This window comes from Eptesicus fuscus, chromosome 15, assembly GCF_027574615.1.
Source record: "Eptesicus fuscus isolate TK198812 chromosome 15, DD_ASM_mEF_20220401, whole genome shotgun sequence".
NCBI lineage: Eukaryota > Metazoa > Chordata > Mammalia > Chiroptera > Vespertilionidae > Eptesicus > Eptesicus fuscus.
Genome location: NC_072487.1, coordinates 19,069,931 through 19,084,094, shown reverse-complemented (window position 1 = coordinate 19,084,094; position 14,164 = coordinate 19,069,931). Strand labels below are relative to the sequence as shown.

General features: G+C 50.3%; 1 protein-coding gene across 1 annotated transcript in view; it reads right to left on the bottom strand.

Moving 5' to 3' along the window:
- The window catches only part of SAXO1 (stabilizer of axonemal microtubules 1), a 79,094-nt gene that overhangs the window by 2,699 nt on the left and 62,231 nt on the right, over positions 1–14,164 (bottom strand). Inside the window, exon 3 of the mRNA XM_008145031.3 lies at positions 5,368–5,570. Within this exon, the coding sequence (XP_008143253.2) occupies positions 5,368–5,570 (203 nt within the window). The remainder of the gene's footprint in view (positions 1–5,367; positions 5,571–14,164) is intronic.

The following is a 14,164-nucleotide window of genomic DNA, read 5'->3' as shown; positions in this document are numbered from 1 at the left end:
GGCCAGGGTGTCATGTGGGTAATTGGCAAGAACCTCTTTAAAAGGGATTCCATTCAATAATGTGTCTCAAAAAAAAAAAAAAAACTTAGCTAAACCTAAAGCTGAGCATCAAGTAATTACACTCTCAATCTTTCCAATTGCACAGTGTTTTGAAAATGTCAAAATTACAACCAAATGCTGCTGGAGCATATTTTACTGGTGGTTTTCTAGTAGAGGTGCTGGCCATACGAGTGGAAAGGGGAAAGTTTGCATATTTTCCCTGTAGAACCATAGTAAGTGGAGCATATAGATATAATATAGATGGAACCCATTGAAATACACATATTTAATGAGCTTGGTCTTTGGTTGTTTTTTCTTCCCCCTCTTTGGAAGGAAAATCAATATATGGCCATAAAACCATAAGGTTGCTATGGAAAAAACTTACTAAAGCAGCAAATTTCCACAAGAGACAAACAAGTCATCAAAAGGTGATACTCCAGCCTGGCCAGCGTGGCTCAGTGGTTGAGCATCAATCTATGAACCAGGAGCTTCTCATCATCAGCCCTGCCTGTGTCTGTCCCCCATGTGGCCTATTCCAGGTTGTATTTTTGTGGCCTGTCCTTTTATACCCTCTCTCTGCTGTTTTTTAGTTGCTTCTTCCTAGCAGAGCCCCAGGCCTGCCTTCTCTGGGCATACACCTGAGCAGAGCTCCTGTCAGCGGTCTTGTCAGCAGTTACTCATTTTCCTCAGAAAGGAACCAGGGGGGCTCTTAAAAATGGCCATCTCATTGATTTCTTCTCCACTTAAAAGTCCTCACATAATTATCATGGTTCTTAGGATAAAACCCTAACCCTTTACCAACTCCTCTGATGCCTTGCAGATTCTGGCGCCTCCTGCCAGCGTCCTCTGCTCTGCCCCAGGACCTTCTTTCAGTTCCTTTCCGCCATCTCTTTTCTTTCTCAGGACATGTCCCACATGCTATTTCCTCTCTACAGAGCCCTCCTCCCTTGCCCTGTCTAGCACTTGCTCTTCGGTGAGTAGCGGAAATGTCACACCCTTCAAGGCCTTTCCAGACCTACCCCTGACCCCTTGCCAGACTAGACACATCCTGTTAGATGCTCTAAGAGTGCCCTGTACTCCCCTGTTTTGTAATTCATTGCATAATTTTCTTCACCCCCGTCCCCCTTAACATTTGTCTCCTTGGCCGGACTGTAAGCTCCAAGAGAGCAAGGATCTATCTTTCTCTTTGCCAGTTACACCCAACAAGGCAGGCACTGTAGTAGATGGTTTACAAGGGAGTCAGTAGTACCAGGTACATGGTCATGGCACTCTTGCCTCCCGATTCCTTTTCATTCGGTATTTACGGAAGGCAAAAAAATGGACACCATGGACACTGAGCAGGCAGGAAGGAGCCCTTCCTTCTGATGGGGGAGGGAGCAGGCACTTTTAGCTACAAACTCTCCTTTCCTCCACACCCTTTCTATGGCCCTCCTGGATTTGTGAATCTTGGCTTAGTTAGAGGCTTATTAGAGCAACTGCTTGAGCAGCCCAGTTCCCCTCCCCACCCTTCCCTAGGTGCAAGGACAGGTCTGGGAGTGAGAAATGCTCCTTGCTTGTCTTAGGGGTTGGCAAGGGCACAGCAGGCCATTGTTGTTATTTGAAGACAGTCCTCCCTCTTTATTCCAGCAAAATACTCAAAACAAACACACAGAAAAAAACAACCTAATACATATGCTTTAATCTCTGCCCCTCCAGCTCTCCCATATTCCTCACCTTCTCCAAACAGCTACATCTAAAATTTCCCTCTGCAAACCAGAGAATAGTGTTCCACTGCTAAAATGAAACCGTGGCTGGCTTTTCCCTACTGACAAAGTTAAAACTGAGAAACCCCTATATTCTCCTTTTTCCCCCTTGAAATGCAGATGTAAAAGCAAACAAATCAGTATGTAGCCAATGAAATGTACTTACAGTTAGATTTGATCCATAGGTGCCTGTTAGCAACCTATGTGTCTTAGTAGTTTTTTGGAATAATATATACTTAACATATTCTATTAATATAAATGGTTGCTTTGCTCCCTCACTCCCCTATCATATATAATGCCTTCCAAAACTGGGCCTTGAAAGGCCAGCATATGTTTTCCCAGCATTTAGCACATTACAAAGGGGATGACGTTACCAAGGTGTGCTTAGCGAGGAAGTGCATTAATGAGCAGTTCTGGACCCTTGTTTATAAGGGCTCTGGTGACACAGCGTGGCATTGGATTTGCACAAATCCTCACCCAGCCGATTACTCGGTGGGTCCTGACCAAGAGCTGGAGTGTAGGCTTGGGGAAGACCCATGGCATTTACTCTGGCCTTGCATAAGTCCTGCACAACCTCTTGTATTTGTGAGGGGCCCTTGCCTTATCTCTTGGAGTATCACCTTTTTCAAAAAAATGTTTTTATTAATTTTTAGAGAGAGGAAGGGAGAGAGAAATAGAAACATCGATGAGAGCGAAACATGGATCTGCTGCCTATTGCACGCGCCCCCACTGGGTATTGAGCCCGCAACCAGGAGTTGAACTGTGATCAGTGGACTGGAGGTCCCAATGAGGCCAAGGCCTGCCGGTGGGAGTGGGTAAGAGAGCAAGTGGAAGGACGATGTTGGGGTGCACGAAGGTGGAACCATTTCTGGGTATTACAGTGTCCAGAATGTGGCTTGGCAGAAGGTGGTTATGGAAAAGTGGACGAGAATGATAGCAATGATAAGAAGGTAGAAAAACAAAGACCACATTGCTGAAGAGGCACTGAGTCCCAGCTCCTAGGAGAAGCAGGGAAGCTCAGCCACAGGTGAAGTCTTCTAAAATATAGATTTAGAGCTCCTGGAAGGGCTTCAAGAACATTCTACACTCCCTCCAAACCCCAGCCCCCAAGCCTCCCGACTCCTTTTGCCTAAGTGTTTGGCTTGACTACATAAAAGCAACTATTAGCACAGTTGTTTAGAGATTCACAAACATGTTACATGTACGGTTCAGCATGTATTCCTAGGAAATCTATGTGCATCATAAGCAGAAAAGTTACTGATAAACTTGGCCTCCATTCCCATGGCCTCAGCCTATGGCTTGTGCTCCGTAGAGGGACTGCTACACTGCTTACACCACACATACGACGCCATGTCCTGTGTCCCTACCAGACTCAAAAGTCACATAAGGTCACTGTGCTTCCTTCACAGTCCCTAATGCCATGTCTAAGATGTATGTAGTAGAGGCTCAATAAAGAAAGAATCAATCCCATTTATATAAAATTCAAAACTGTCAAAACTAATTTATATTGTTAAAATTCAGCATAATGGTTCTATCCTGGGTGGGGAAGGTAACTGGATGGGAGTACCAATGTTATATTTCTTGATTTGGGTGCTGTTTATATGGATGTGTTCAGTCAAAATTCATTTTCTATGCACAGAAAAGAAAACCATCAATAAGAAAAAAGACAACCTGCTGAGTGGGAGAATATATTTGGCAATGATTCATCTGATAAGGAGTTAATATCCAAAATTTATAAAAAACTCACACAACTCAACACCAAAAAAAACCAACAATTCAATTAAGAAATGGGCAGAGGACCTGAATAGACACTTTCTATAAAAATGACATGCAGATGGACAATAACATGAAAAGATGCTCAGCATCACTAATTGTCAGAAAAGTACAAATTAAACCACAATGAAATATCACCTCATACCTGTCAGAATGGCTATCATCAATAAGAGCATGTGAAGAAAAGGGTACACTCGTGTACTGTTGGTGGAAAATCAGTAAGGAGGGTCCTCAAACAATTAAAAATGGGACTGCTTTAAGACCCAGTGATCCCACCTCTGGGTATAGATCTGACAAAACCCAAAACACTAATTTGATCGAATATATGCACCCCTATGTTCATTGCAGCATAATTTACAATAGCCAAGATAGGGAAGCAACCCAAGTGCCCATCAACCCAAGTAAATAAAATTGTTGTGGAACACCTCACCGTGGGCTGTGAGCACTGAAGGGGGTTGTACAGAGCAAAAATAAAAACTTGTGGAACAAAAATTAATTGAACATTACTCGGCCATAAAAAAGGATGAAATCTTATCATTTGCGACAGAATGGATGGACCTAGAACATATTATGCTGTGAAATAAGTCAGTCAGAGAAAGACAAATAATCTGATTTCACTTATATATGCAATCTAAAGAACAAAATAAATAAACAAACAAAATTGAAACAGACTTTTAGACCAGAGAGCAGACTAATGATTGCCAGAGGGAATGGGGGTGGGGGGACTGGGTGAGAAAGGTGAAGAGATTAAGAAGTACAAATTGGTAGTTACAAAATAGTCATGGGAGGTAAAGTACAGTATAGAATATACATTCAATAATACTGTAATACCAATGTATGGTCCAGGTGGGTACTAAAAATGTTGGCGGGAACACTTTGTAAAGTAACTATATGATTGTCTAACCAATATGGTGTACACCTGAAACTAATACAAATAATACTGAATGTAAACTGTAATTAAAAAATAAATTAAACAAATAAAAAAGAAATAAATGGCCCTGGCCTGGCAGTTCTGTTGGTTGGAGCATCAACCCAAACACCAAAATTCCTGATCAGGGCCCACACTTAGGTTGTGAGTTCGATCCCACCCAGGTGCCTATGGGAGGCAACCAAACTGATTAACATTTCTCTCTCTCCCCTTCCCTCTCTCTCTAAAATCAATAAAAACATATCCTCAGATGAGAATTTTAAAAATAAATAAATGATAACTAGGAAAACAAAAAAATAAATACTTGTTAAATGGAGTTTAAAAATTCATTAGTCTTTATAATTATGATTTGTACATTTTTTCTGTCTATATGTTATGTTTCCATAATTTTTTAAATGATAAGTAAGTCAATCACTCCACTGAAATGCTTCCACAATGTAGGATTTCAACAATAAGCTAAAACAGGCACTGGCAAAGATGTTCTATAAAAGGAAGACATGAAATGTCTTAGGCCTTGCACGCCCCACAGTCTCTGTCACAACTACTCGGCTTGTGCTGTAGCACAAAGGAGCCACAGATAATGTGGAAATGAGCACGTGTGGCTGTGTTCCAACACCACGTCCTTATGAACACTGACCTTCGAATTTTGGGTCATTTTCACACATCCTGAACCAGTCTTGAGATTTTTTAAGCATTCAAATTTTAAAAACCATTCCTAGCTCTCCAGCTGTACAAGAACGGGCTGCAGGCCCGCTGTGGCCCACAGGAAGTGTTTGCCCAACCCTGGCACTAAGGAGGTGTGCATGTAAAACACATCTCCTGGCCTGCGTCCGGCTCAGCCAGTCCCTTGTCCCTCCCCCAAGCTGCCCCTCCAGCATCTCCCACCTTTGTAAGTGGGCAGACACTCCATTCTGTCACCACATGGGTATTTACTGTCCCGAGGTCTGATGGGCTCCACTCGACAGATAGAATAGGGGTTGTAATCTTGCTTATACGTCGTGAGCAGATCCATATTCTCTTCACTTGGGACGAACTGTTCATGCTGGTAGAGCTTCACTGGTAACACTTTGTGGGGCCCAAAATCTCTCCTGGAATGAAAACAAGCACATGCATGGGCCCCTGGCTCAGATACGGCTCTTGGTTTCCACTCAACCCAATTCCACAAATGTCAGCTAAGAATGATCTACTCCATCCCCTGACTACTCTTCCTCCTCTGTTTCCCACTTTCAAGAAAGACACCCCCATTCCTTTCTCACCCACGCCAGGCTCCTGGACACCATCTGGATCCACCCCTCACAGCTCCAGTCACTCACCAGCGACGACCCCTCTACCCCATCAGTCTGTCTTCCCTCCAAGGCTCAGACCCTGACCATTCCTCACTTGATCAGGTGGCAGCTTACTACCTGGCTTTCCTGCTTCCTTATGGCCACTTCTGCTTCAATCCCCTGAGTTGGCCAGAATAAGGCCTCTAACCTGAAAATCAGATCTAACCTTAAAACCCTTCCAGATAAAGCCCAACCTTCTAGCATGGTTTGTAAGCTTTGCTGGCCCTGGCCCTGCCTTACTCCCCAACCGCATCTCCCACCTCCCCCGGCCCATATTCCACTCCAACCACCCTGAGCCACTGAGAAGGCCTCTCCTCTGTGCCTTCTCTTCCCTCATTCCTTCCCCCCCGCCAAGCCCCCTTACTGTGGAGCTAACTTCTATTTTTTCAGACACCACCACTTCCTTCTCTGTGCTCCTATAGCTTCTCCTGCTAATATTTATTCCCTTCCTCTACTTGACCTTACAGAAAACCCAAAAGAGCTGAACAGTACAATAAAGGGAGACAGGGAGCCTTTCAATTCCCTGCTCCCTGCCTCCAGTGCCCTCATCATGGCAGGGAGCATGAAACAGTGGGATCAAAAAGCATGATGGCCTTCACTAAATAGGAAGCGCTCCCTTCCCTAAGCATCCCACAGCTCCAGAGAGACCAAAAGCTCACTCACTGTACCTGGATCCCCTGGCGACACCAGGGCTGGGCTGGGGCTTCCAGTCCCCACCAGGGCAATCCTGACTTCCAATTCTCATGCAAACTCTCCTAAGCAAATATTCCCCCTCAAGGGCTCTGCTTTACAGGACAGCCTGGTTTTGCCTGGAACCCATTTATTAACCTGGACAAGGGGGAGGTAGATTGGCCCTGATGGTGCTTGCCAAAGCAGCCTCGCCAAGGGAGGGGGGAGGTTTCCGGACAGGAAAACATCAGGCCCAAACACCAATAAAATCTACTTCCCGGCCGAAATCTGGAGCAGCATTACCGGGCCACGCTTGACTAGCAAAGGTAACACGCTCCACTGTAACCTGTCTTGCATGAATTATATACATGGCTGTCCATGAACCCAAACCCGGGCCTCAAAATGCTTGGTGGGATGGGGGCAGCGAGCGAGGAAGCAGGAGAGCTAGTCTCCCTAGGGCTCCGCGGAGGAAATGGGAGATGCTTCAGTTGAACTCCCAGTAACACCCTCTGGGTAGATTTAAAAATATCTCTGGGCAGCAGTTCCAGGTCTTCAGCCTGGGCTCCCTTCCCCCCGAGCCCATGTGGGTAAACAGCAAGAGGAAGCTGAGTGACCTGAGGCCGCTGGCAGCCGACTGTGTACAACTGGGGCTTCAGAAGGAGCAGCTCAATGAGAACCCAAGGGTCAGTCCACACTGGCATCCTTCTTAGTGTAGCTCATGCCAGGGTCTGCTTAATACTCAGCCAACTGCAGCCGGGGGCTCGGAGGGAGGGCCTAGGCCGCACAGAGAAATGGCAGTTTCCAGAAAGCCCTGTGTGAATAGTGAAGACTGCAAAGCAGCTTTTATCAGAGAGTTTGTGTTCTCAGGGGAGGGCTCCCAAGGTACAGGTGAGCACTCCTCCTTCCCAAAAGGGATGGGAAGGCCCTAGCCAGTTTGGCTCAGTGGATAGAGTGTCGGCCCTTGGACTGAAGGGTCAAGGGTCTGATTCCGGTCAAGGTCATGTACCTTGGTTGCAGGCTCCATCCCTGACCCTGGTCAGGGCTCGTGTGGGAGGCAACCAACTGATGTGTCTCTCTCACATCGATGTTTCTCTCTCTGTGTCTCTCCCCCTCCCTTCTCTAAAAATCAATGGAAAATATCCTTGGGTGAGGATTAACAAACAAACAAAAGGGGTGGGGAGAAGTTTGGAGGCAGCGGAGACCACACACACACACACACACACACACACACGCACACACACGCACACACACACACCTGCCTGCATAAACCCATGTTCATCGATGGCTACCCCAGGGTTCAGCCCTGTTCCAAGGAGGAGGATCAGGAGATGCCAAGGGCAAGTGGTAAGAAACAAGGCCCAAGGCCCAAGCTGTGCCCCTCCCAACCCCAGAGCATCCAGGAGTGCTTTCCAGTCACAGGACCCTGCACACAGATCATGACATCCTCCTTTGCCGTTATTCCCCCGAGGGAGCCAGCTTCTCCTTCGAGATACTGTGAGAACCTTCCTTCAAGAGCTTCCTTCAGTGTGCTTAACACCCTACTTCCTGCTGTTTCTACAGAAAAAGAGCAGAAAAATGCCCAGAATCAAACTCCGGTTCATGGACTGCCCTGAAGCTGGTGGCTCAAAGGCAAAAGCTGATTCAGCACAGTCCTCGCTCACTGTGTTGAGGGAAAGAAATTGTTCCCCGAGCCTCCTTCTCCAGTACAAAATGTAAGTCCCTGTGAAAGCACATCTATGATTGACTATACTAGTCAGCTATAACTAAGAAAAACGATCTTGAGGGGGAAATGATCTATTTCTGAAGAGCAGAAAGGTTTTCAGTTGAGCTCATTTATACCCCACCCGAAAATACTTGCTGTGGCCTAAGAGTGAATTTAATCTGAATTTATGTCCCTCATTATGTTTTTATGTTGAGGACATTCACTGAAACCTATCAGTAACCACAACGCAACTGCATGTCCCCAATCTCACATAATCCAACATCCTTTAAAGTCACGTAAGAGAAAAGTCTATTTTATCCTTCCCAGAAATTGCTCACATTTAGTAGCGTTTTGTTTTTTTTAAGAACACTCCCCTCTCTTCCTGTGTTGCATTTCCTAGTCCCTGTGCCCATTGTGACTAAGAACCAAGAAAAAAAATTGGTCAAAGATGTTAGGTTTCTTTCAGGTGCGGAGCCATAAAAGTTATATAGTATGGAGGGCGGAGAGAGAGAGTCCGAGTTAAGTCAAGGTTAAAGTGTCCTGCTGGGAAGGTCGTAGCAACTGACTCCCAATCACAGGAAGGTGTTTGACAGGAGTCTGACAAAAGGAAAGAAGAAGTAACAAAGCCAACAGCTCGGGAGCCTGGAAATAGGGCAAAGAAGATTTTCACAGCGATAAAAGGGCCATGAAATACTGTTTTTTGCCGAAACCGGTTTGGCTCAGTGGATAGAGCGTCGGCCTTCGGACTCAAAGGTCCCAGGTTCGATTCCGGTCAAGGGCATGAACCTTGGTTGCGGGCACATCCCCAGTAGGGGGTGTGCAAGAGGCAGCTGATCGATGTTTCTCTCTCATCGATGTTTCTAACTCTCTATCCCTCTCTCTTCCTCTCTGTAAAGAATCAATAAAATATATTTAAAAAAATAAAAAATAAAATAAAAGAGTTCCTCCTCGCCCTGGCTGGTGTGCTCAGTGGTTAGAGCGTCAGCCTGCACACCAGAGGGTCTCAGGTTCGATTCCCAGTCAAGGGCAGGTACCTGGGTTGCAGTTCCATCCCCGCCCTCAGTCAGGGGGTATGTGGGAAGCAACCAATTGATGTATCTCTCTCACATCGATGTTTCTCTCTCTCCCCCCTTTGCCCCTCCCTTCCACTCTCTCTAAAAATCAATGGAAAAAATATCATCACTCCTCCAGTGAGGATTAAAAAAAGGGTTTCTCCTCTTGCTCTTCACCCCTACCCTAAAACCCCTCCCTCTTTCATGGAAACCTCATCTACGGACCATCTCCTGGTCTGTGCTTAAACCCTTTCCTTTACTGCCTCCTTTCTGTCAGTATTTAAACATGCTCCATCCTTTCTAAACTTTAAGGGGGAAAAATAAAATAAGACACAAGCCTTACTGGAGTCCACTCCCCTCCAGTCCTCTCTCCCTTCCTCTCTCTCCAAAAAAGGGTTGTCTACAGATACAGACTTGCCTTCCTCACCTCCCATCACGCTCCACCCATCAACTCTGATTCTACTCCTTCCTTGCTCTAGGTGAGGCCTGAAAGTATCACCTTGTTTCCAGATCTAGTCACTGCTCTGCAGGCCTTTATCCTCCTGCACCATCTTCATATTATCCATCCTCTCTCTCATTTTGTAAACGCTCTTTCCCTTGACTTCTGAGATACTCCTCATGATTTGTCCTCTCTCTCTCAATATGGGGTTTTGCTCTTTGTCAATCAATTGATTTGATTTCATTACTTCCGTGCAGGATTCTAAAATTTCCCAGAGTTAAAAAGCACCCTCTAAGAAAACCATGACGTCATCCCGGGAAGGTTGGGGAGCCCATCCCAGTGCACTGGCCCAAGGCTGAGTCAAAGGGCTTGATTCTTGTCGCTGATCCTGATAAGAACAAACAGCCCTCCTCGTCTTCACAATGAAAGACGGGGTTCCGAGCACCTGCCTCCAGGATTCAGGCTACACAGTTCCCGTCTCCTGATCTTTTCTCTCATCACCTTGACCCCCACTAAAGCTGAGGCTAACATCTGTCACTGCTTCATATAAGCGCTGGACAAAACATAAAAACAACTACCTGTAAGCACTAAAGAGCAACCAAGATAGGAAGATTCTGGAGCAGAATCAACAGGTGAAAGAAGGAAATGGCTCTGGGTGAGCCTCTGTGGGAGTTCCCACTTTGTTTCAAGGCTTCCGTCTGAAGACGGGCTCCCGTCTGTGCTAGGTAAGGCCGCTAAAATGGGAATAGAACACCTTCCATCTCTCTTGACTGAAGAACCAGAGGACCAAATTATGAGGCAACCACAGGTACCACCAGAAAGTGAAGAAGGAATCCTGGAAAGGAGAGAACCAGAGACAGGAAGCTCAAATTTTATCTATCCCTGGGCCCAAATCTCTTAGCTGACCTCACCTGCATGTCAGCCTTCAAGCAACAGGCTAAAGGTAAAGAACTGAACTGAGCCGGAACACGGTGATGGCGGTGCCTGGAGCTCGGCGGCCGCCCAGCGCCCGTCCCAGCCGCGCAGCCCTCGCGCGCCTGGTTCCGCGGGACGCGCGCACCGCGCACCGGACGGAGGCCCGGGCGCCCTTTCCCTGCACCTCCCGGCGGCGCTAGACTTCAGTAGAGTTGACTGAAATGAAGGGATTAAGAAGTACAAATTGAGAAGTTTGAAAAAGATGGCGGCAGAGGTTAAAGGCTGTTCTGTTGCCTCGCACCCAGCGAAATCGGAGGGGATGAGGTGTGGAGGTGCGTGGGTCTGGCTGGTGGCGGGGGAAAGGGGCTTTTGTTCCAAACCTAAGGGAGATTAGCTCTCCATCACCCTGAAACCCATCTTCTGGCGAACCCCGGGAGACCCAGATGCCTGCGGGGAGAGGCGGGACTCTTGCAGAGGTGCGCCCAGCAATCAGTGTTTGCTGCGCTGGAGTGCGGAACGAGGGGACTTAGATACATGGAAGGCAGAAGGACCAGACTCACAGCCATCGAGGCTCGCCGCACCATGGCCTGTTGGCGCCCTGAGACCCCGCCCCGCCCTGGGACCCGCCCCGCATGTTTTGAAGACCTGCCCCGCAAGTCTTGCAGGCACACCTGCGCCCCAAGCAACGGCTTATGCATGTGGGTGGCCTGCCCTCTGGCAGTGGACCAGATGATCTGCTGTTCTAGTCGAACTGCTCCAGGGCCACTCAGACAGGAGGAAGAAACTACAGTTTTTGCTGTAATCCTTGCTGAGTGCCTAAGGCAGTAGCTGATCTACACCCCATTGGAGACCCAGAAACGAGGGCATCTGGTGGTCTGTGGGAGATGACACCAGATTTCAACCACGTGCATAAGGGACACATTCAACGGGAATATTCAGTGAGCGCCAAAGCTTTGCTGCACCAAGACCCGGCCCATAAACGTGTCTCCTGCACAGCAACTCTTCCTTTATAGACAAAGAGAGCCCCCCCAGTGACACCAACAACAATCAAGACTTAACTATACAAAGGAGGACCAAGATGGAGGCATAGGGCGGAAGCCTGATTGTTGCCTACCACAACAACTTTGAGACTACGACAAGAGAGCAGAGCAGACACCATCCAAGACCACCATAGGGCTGGCTGAGTAGATGCTCTACAACTAGAATAAAAGAGGGGTATGTGGGATGATGCTGATGCCGGTGACCCAAAGACCACACTTTAAGAACTACAGCTCAGGCGACACAAAAGAACTATGGCTCAGGCGATACAACAGCGGCCTGGAACGTGCTCGGCGCAGTTCCCCCGGCGGTCTCCGGCTGAGGGGACGGCTCCACTGGCAGCCAAGCACGGACAGACGAGCCCCTATGAGACATGGGGTGGGAGACTCCGCGCTTGCTGACCTCTGAGTCCGTCAAGAATCTCAACGCCCCGGAAGCGGCCAGGTGCGCATGCTCGGCGACCGGCCACCTATGCAGACCCAAGGGCCGACGCAGAGACGCCAGACTGGCCCACCGCCATGCACCGGGTGCACCGGAACTTCGCCGAGCCGCCGCCCGACGAGTTCTGCAGCAGCCATACTGGAGCTCTGGAAGGATGGCCAGGGGAATTGCTGAGGGGGGATTGACCGGCAGGAATTGGGATCGGGAAGACGGGGCCCCGCTGAGACCCGGGTGCGGGCGGGGTTGCGCGCCTCTGGACTCGGGTGTGGTCACACGCCTCTGGGTATAAGTGAGGCCTCACGTCCCTGGGTCTAGGTGAGGCCACATGCCCCTGGGTCCAGGTGAGGCCGGACTCCGGGTCCGGGTGAGGCCAAGTGCCCCTGGACCCGGATGACGCTGGACCCCATGCCCGGGCGAGGCCAAGCGCCCCTGGGTCTGGGAGAGCCCACACACCCCTGGGTCCAGGCGAGACCATGTGTCCCTGGATCCGGGTGAGGCTGCGTGCACCTAGGCCCGGGTGAGCCCAAGTGGCCCTGGGTCTGGGAGAGGCCAAGCGTCCCTGGGTGCGGGTGAGACCATGTGTCCCTGGATCCGGGTGAGGCCTCGTGCACCTAGGCCCGGGTGAGGCCACGTGCCCCTGGGTCTGGGAGAGGCCAAGCGTCCCTGGGTCCGGGCGAGACCATGCGTCCCTGGATCCAGATGAGGCCTCGTGCACCTAGGCCCGGATGAGCCCAAGTGGCCCTGGGTCTGGGAGAGGCCAAGCGTCCCTGGGTCCGGGTGAGACCATGTGTCCCTGGATCCGGATGAGGCCTCGTGCACCTAGGCCCGGGTGAGCCCAAGTGGCCCTGGGTCTGGGAGAGGCCAAGCGTCCCTGGGTCCGGGTGAGACCATGCGTCCCTGGATCCGGATGAGGCCTAGTGCACCTAGGCCCGGGGGAGCCCAAGTGGCCCTGGGTCGGGGAGAGGCCAAGCGTCCCTGGGTCCGGGTGAGACCATGTGTCCCTGGATCCGGGTGAGGCCTCGTGCACCTAGGCCCGGGTGAGCCCAAGTGGCCCTGGGTCGGGGAGAGGCCAAGCGTCCCTGGGTCCGGGTGAGACCATGTGTCCCTGGATCCGGGTGAGGCCTCGTGCACCTAGGCCTGGGTGAGCCCAAGTGGCCCTGGGTCTGGGAGAGGCCAAGCGTCCCTGGGTCCGGGTGAGACCATGTGTCCCTGGATCCGGGTGAGGCCTCGTGCACCTAGGCCCGGGTGAGCCCAAGTGGCCCTGGGTCTGGGAGAGGCCAAGCGTCCCTGGGTCCGGGTGAGACCATGTGTCCCTGGATCCGGGTGAGGCCTCGTGCACCTAGGCCCGGGTGAGCCCAAGAGGCCCTGGGTCTGGGAGAGGCCAAGCGTCCCTGGGTCCGGGTGAGACCATGTGTCCCTGGATCCGGATGAGGCCTCGTGCACCTAGGCCCGGGTGAGCCCAAGTGGCCCTGGGTCTGGGAGTGGCCAAACGTTCCTGGGTCTGGGTGTGACCATGTGTCCCTGGATCCGAGTGAGGCCTCGTGAACCTAGGCCTGGGTGAGGCCACGTGCCCCTGGGTCTGGGAGAGGCCAAGCGTCCCTGGGTCCGGGTGAGACCATGCGTCCCTGGATCCGGATGAGGCCTCGTGCACCTAGGCCCGGGTGAGCCCAAGTGGCCCTGGGTCTGGGAGAGGCCAAGCGTCCCTGGGTCCGGGAGAGACCATGTGTCCCTGGATCCAGGTGAGGCCTTGTGCAACTAAGCCCGGGTGAGGCCACGTGCCCCTGGGTCTGGGAGAGGCCAAGTGTCCTTGGGTACGGGTGAAGCCATATCCTGGGTCCGGGTGAGGCCGTGCGCCCCTGGATCCATCCGGGTGAGGCTGGGTCCCAGGCCCGGGTGAGACCACGCGCCCCTTGGATATGGGTAAGGCCACGTGCCCCTTAGTCCAGGTGACGCCGTGCCCCTGGGATCGGCCGAGACCAAACCAGAGGGAGTCAGACCTCCATTACCACCATTTGTCCACCATCCAGAGCTGAGGGGTCAGTGCCGACATGTACACATAAGGAACTACTGGACATCGAAATTGGGTCTCAAAAGAACTGTT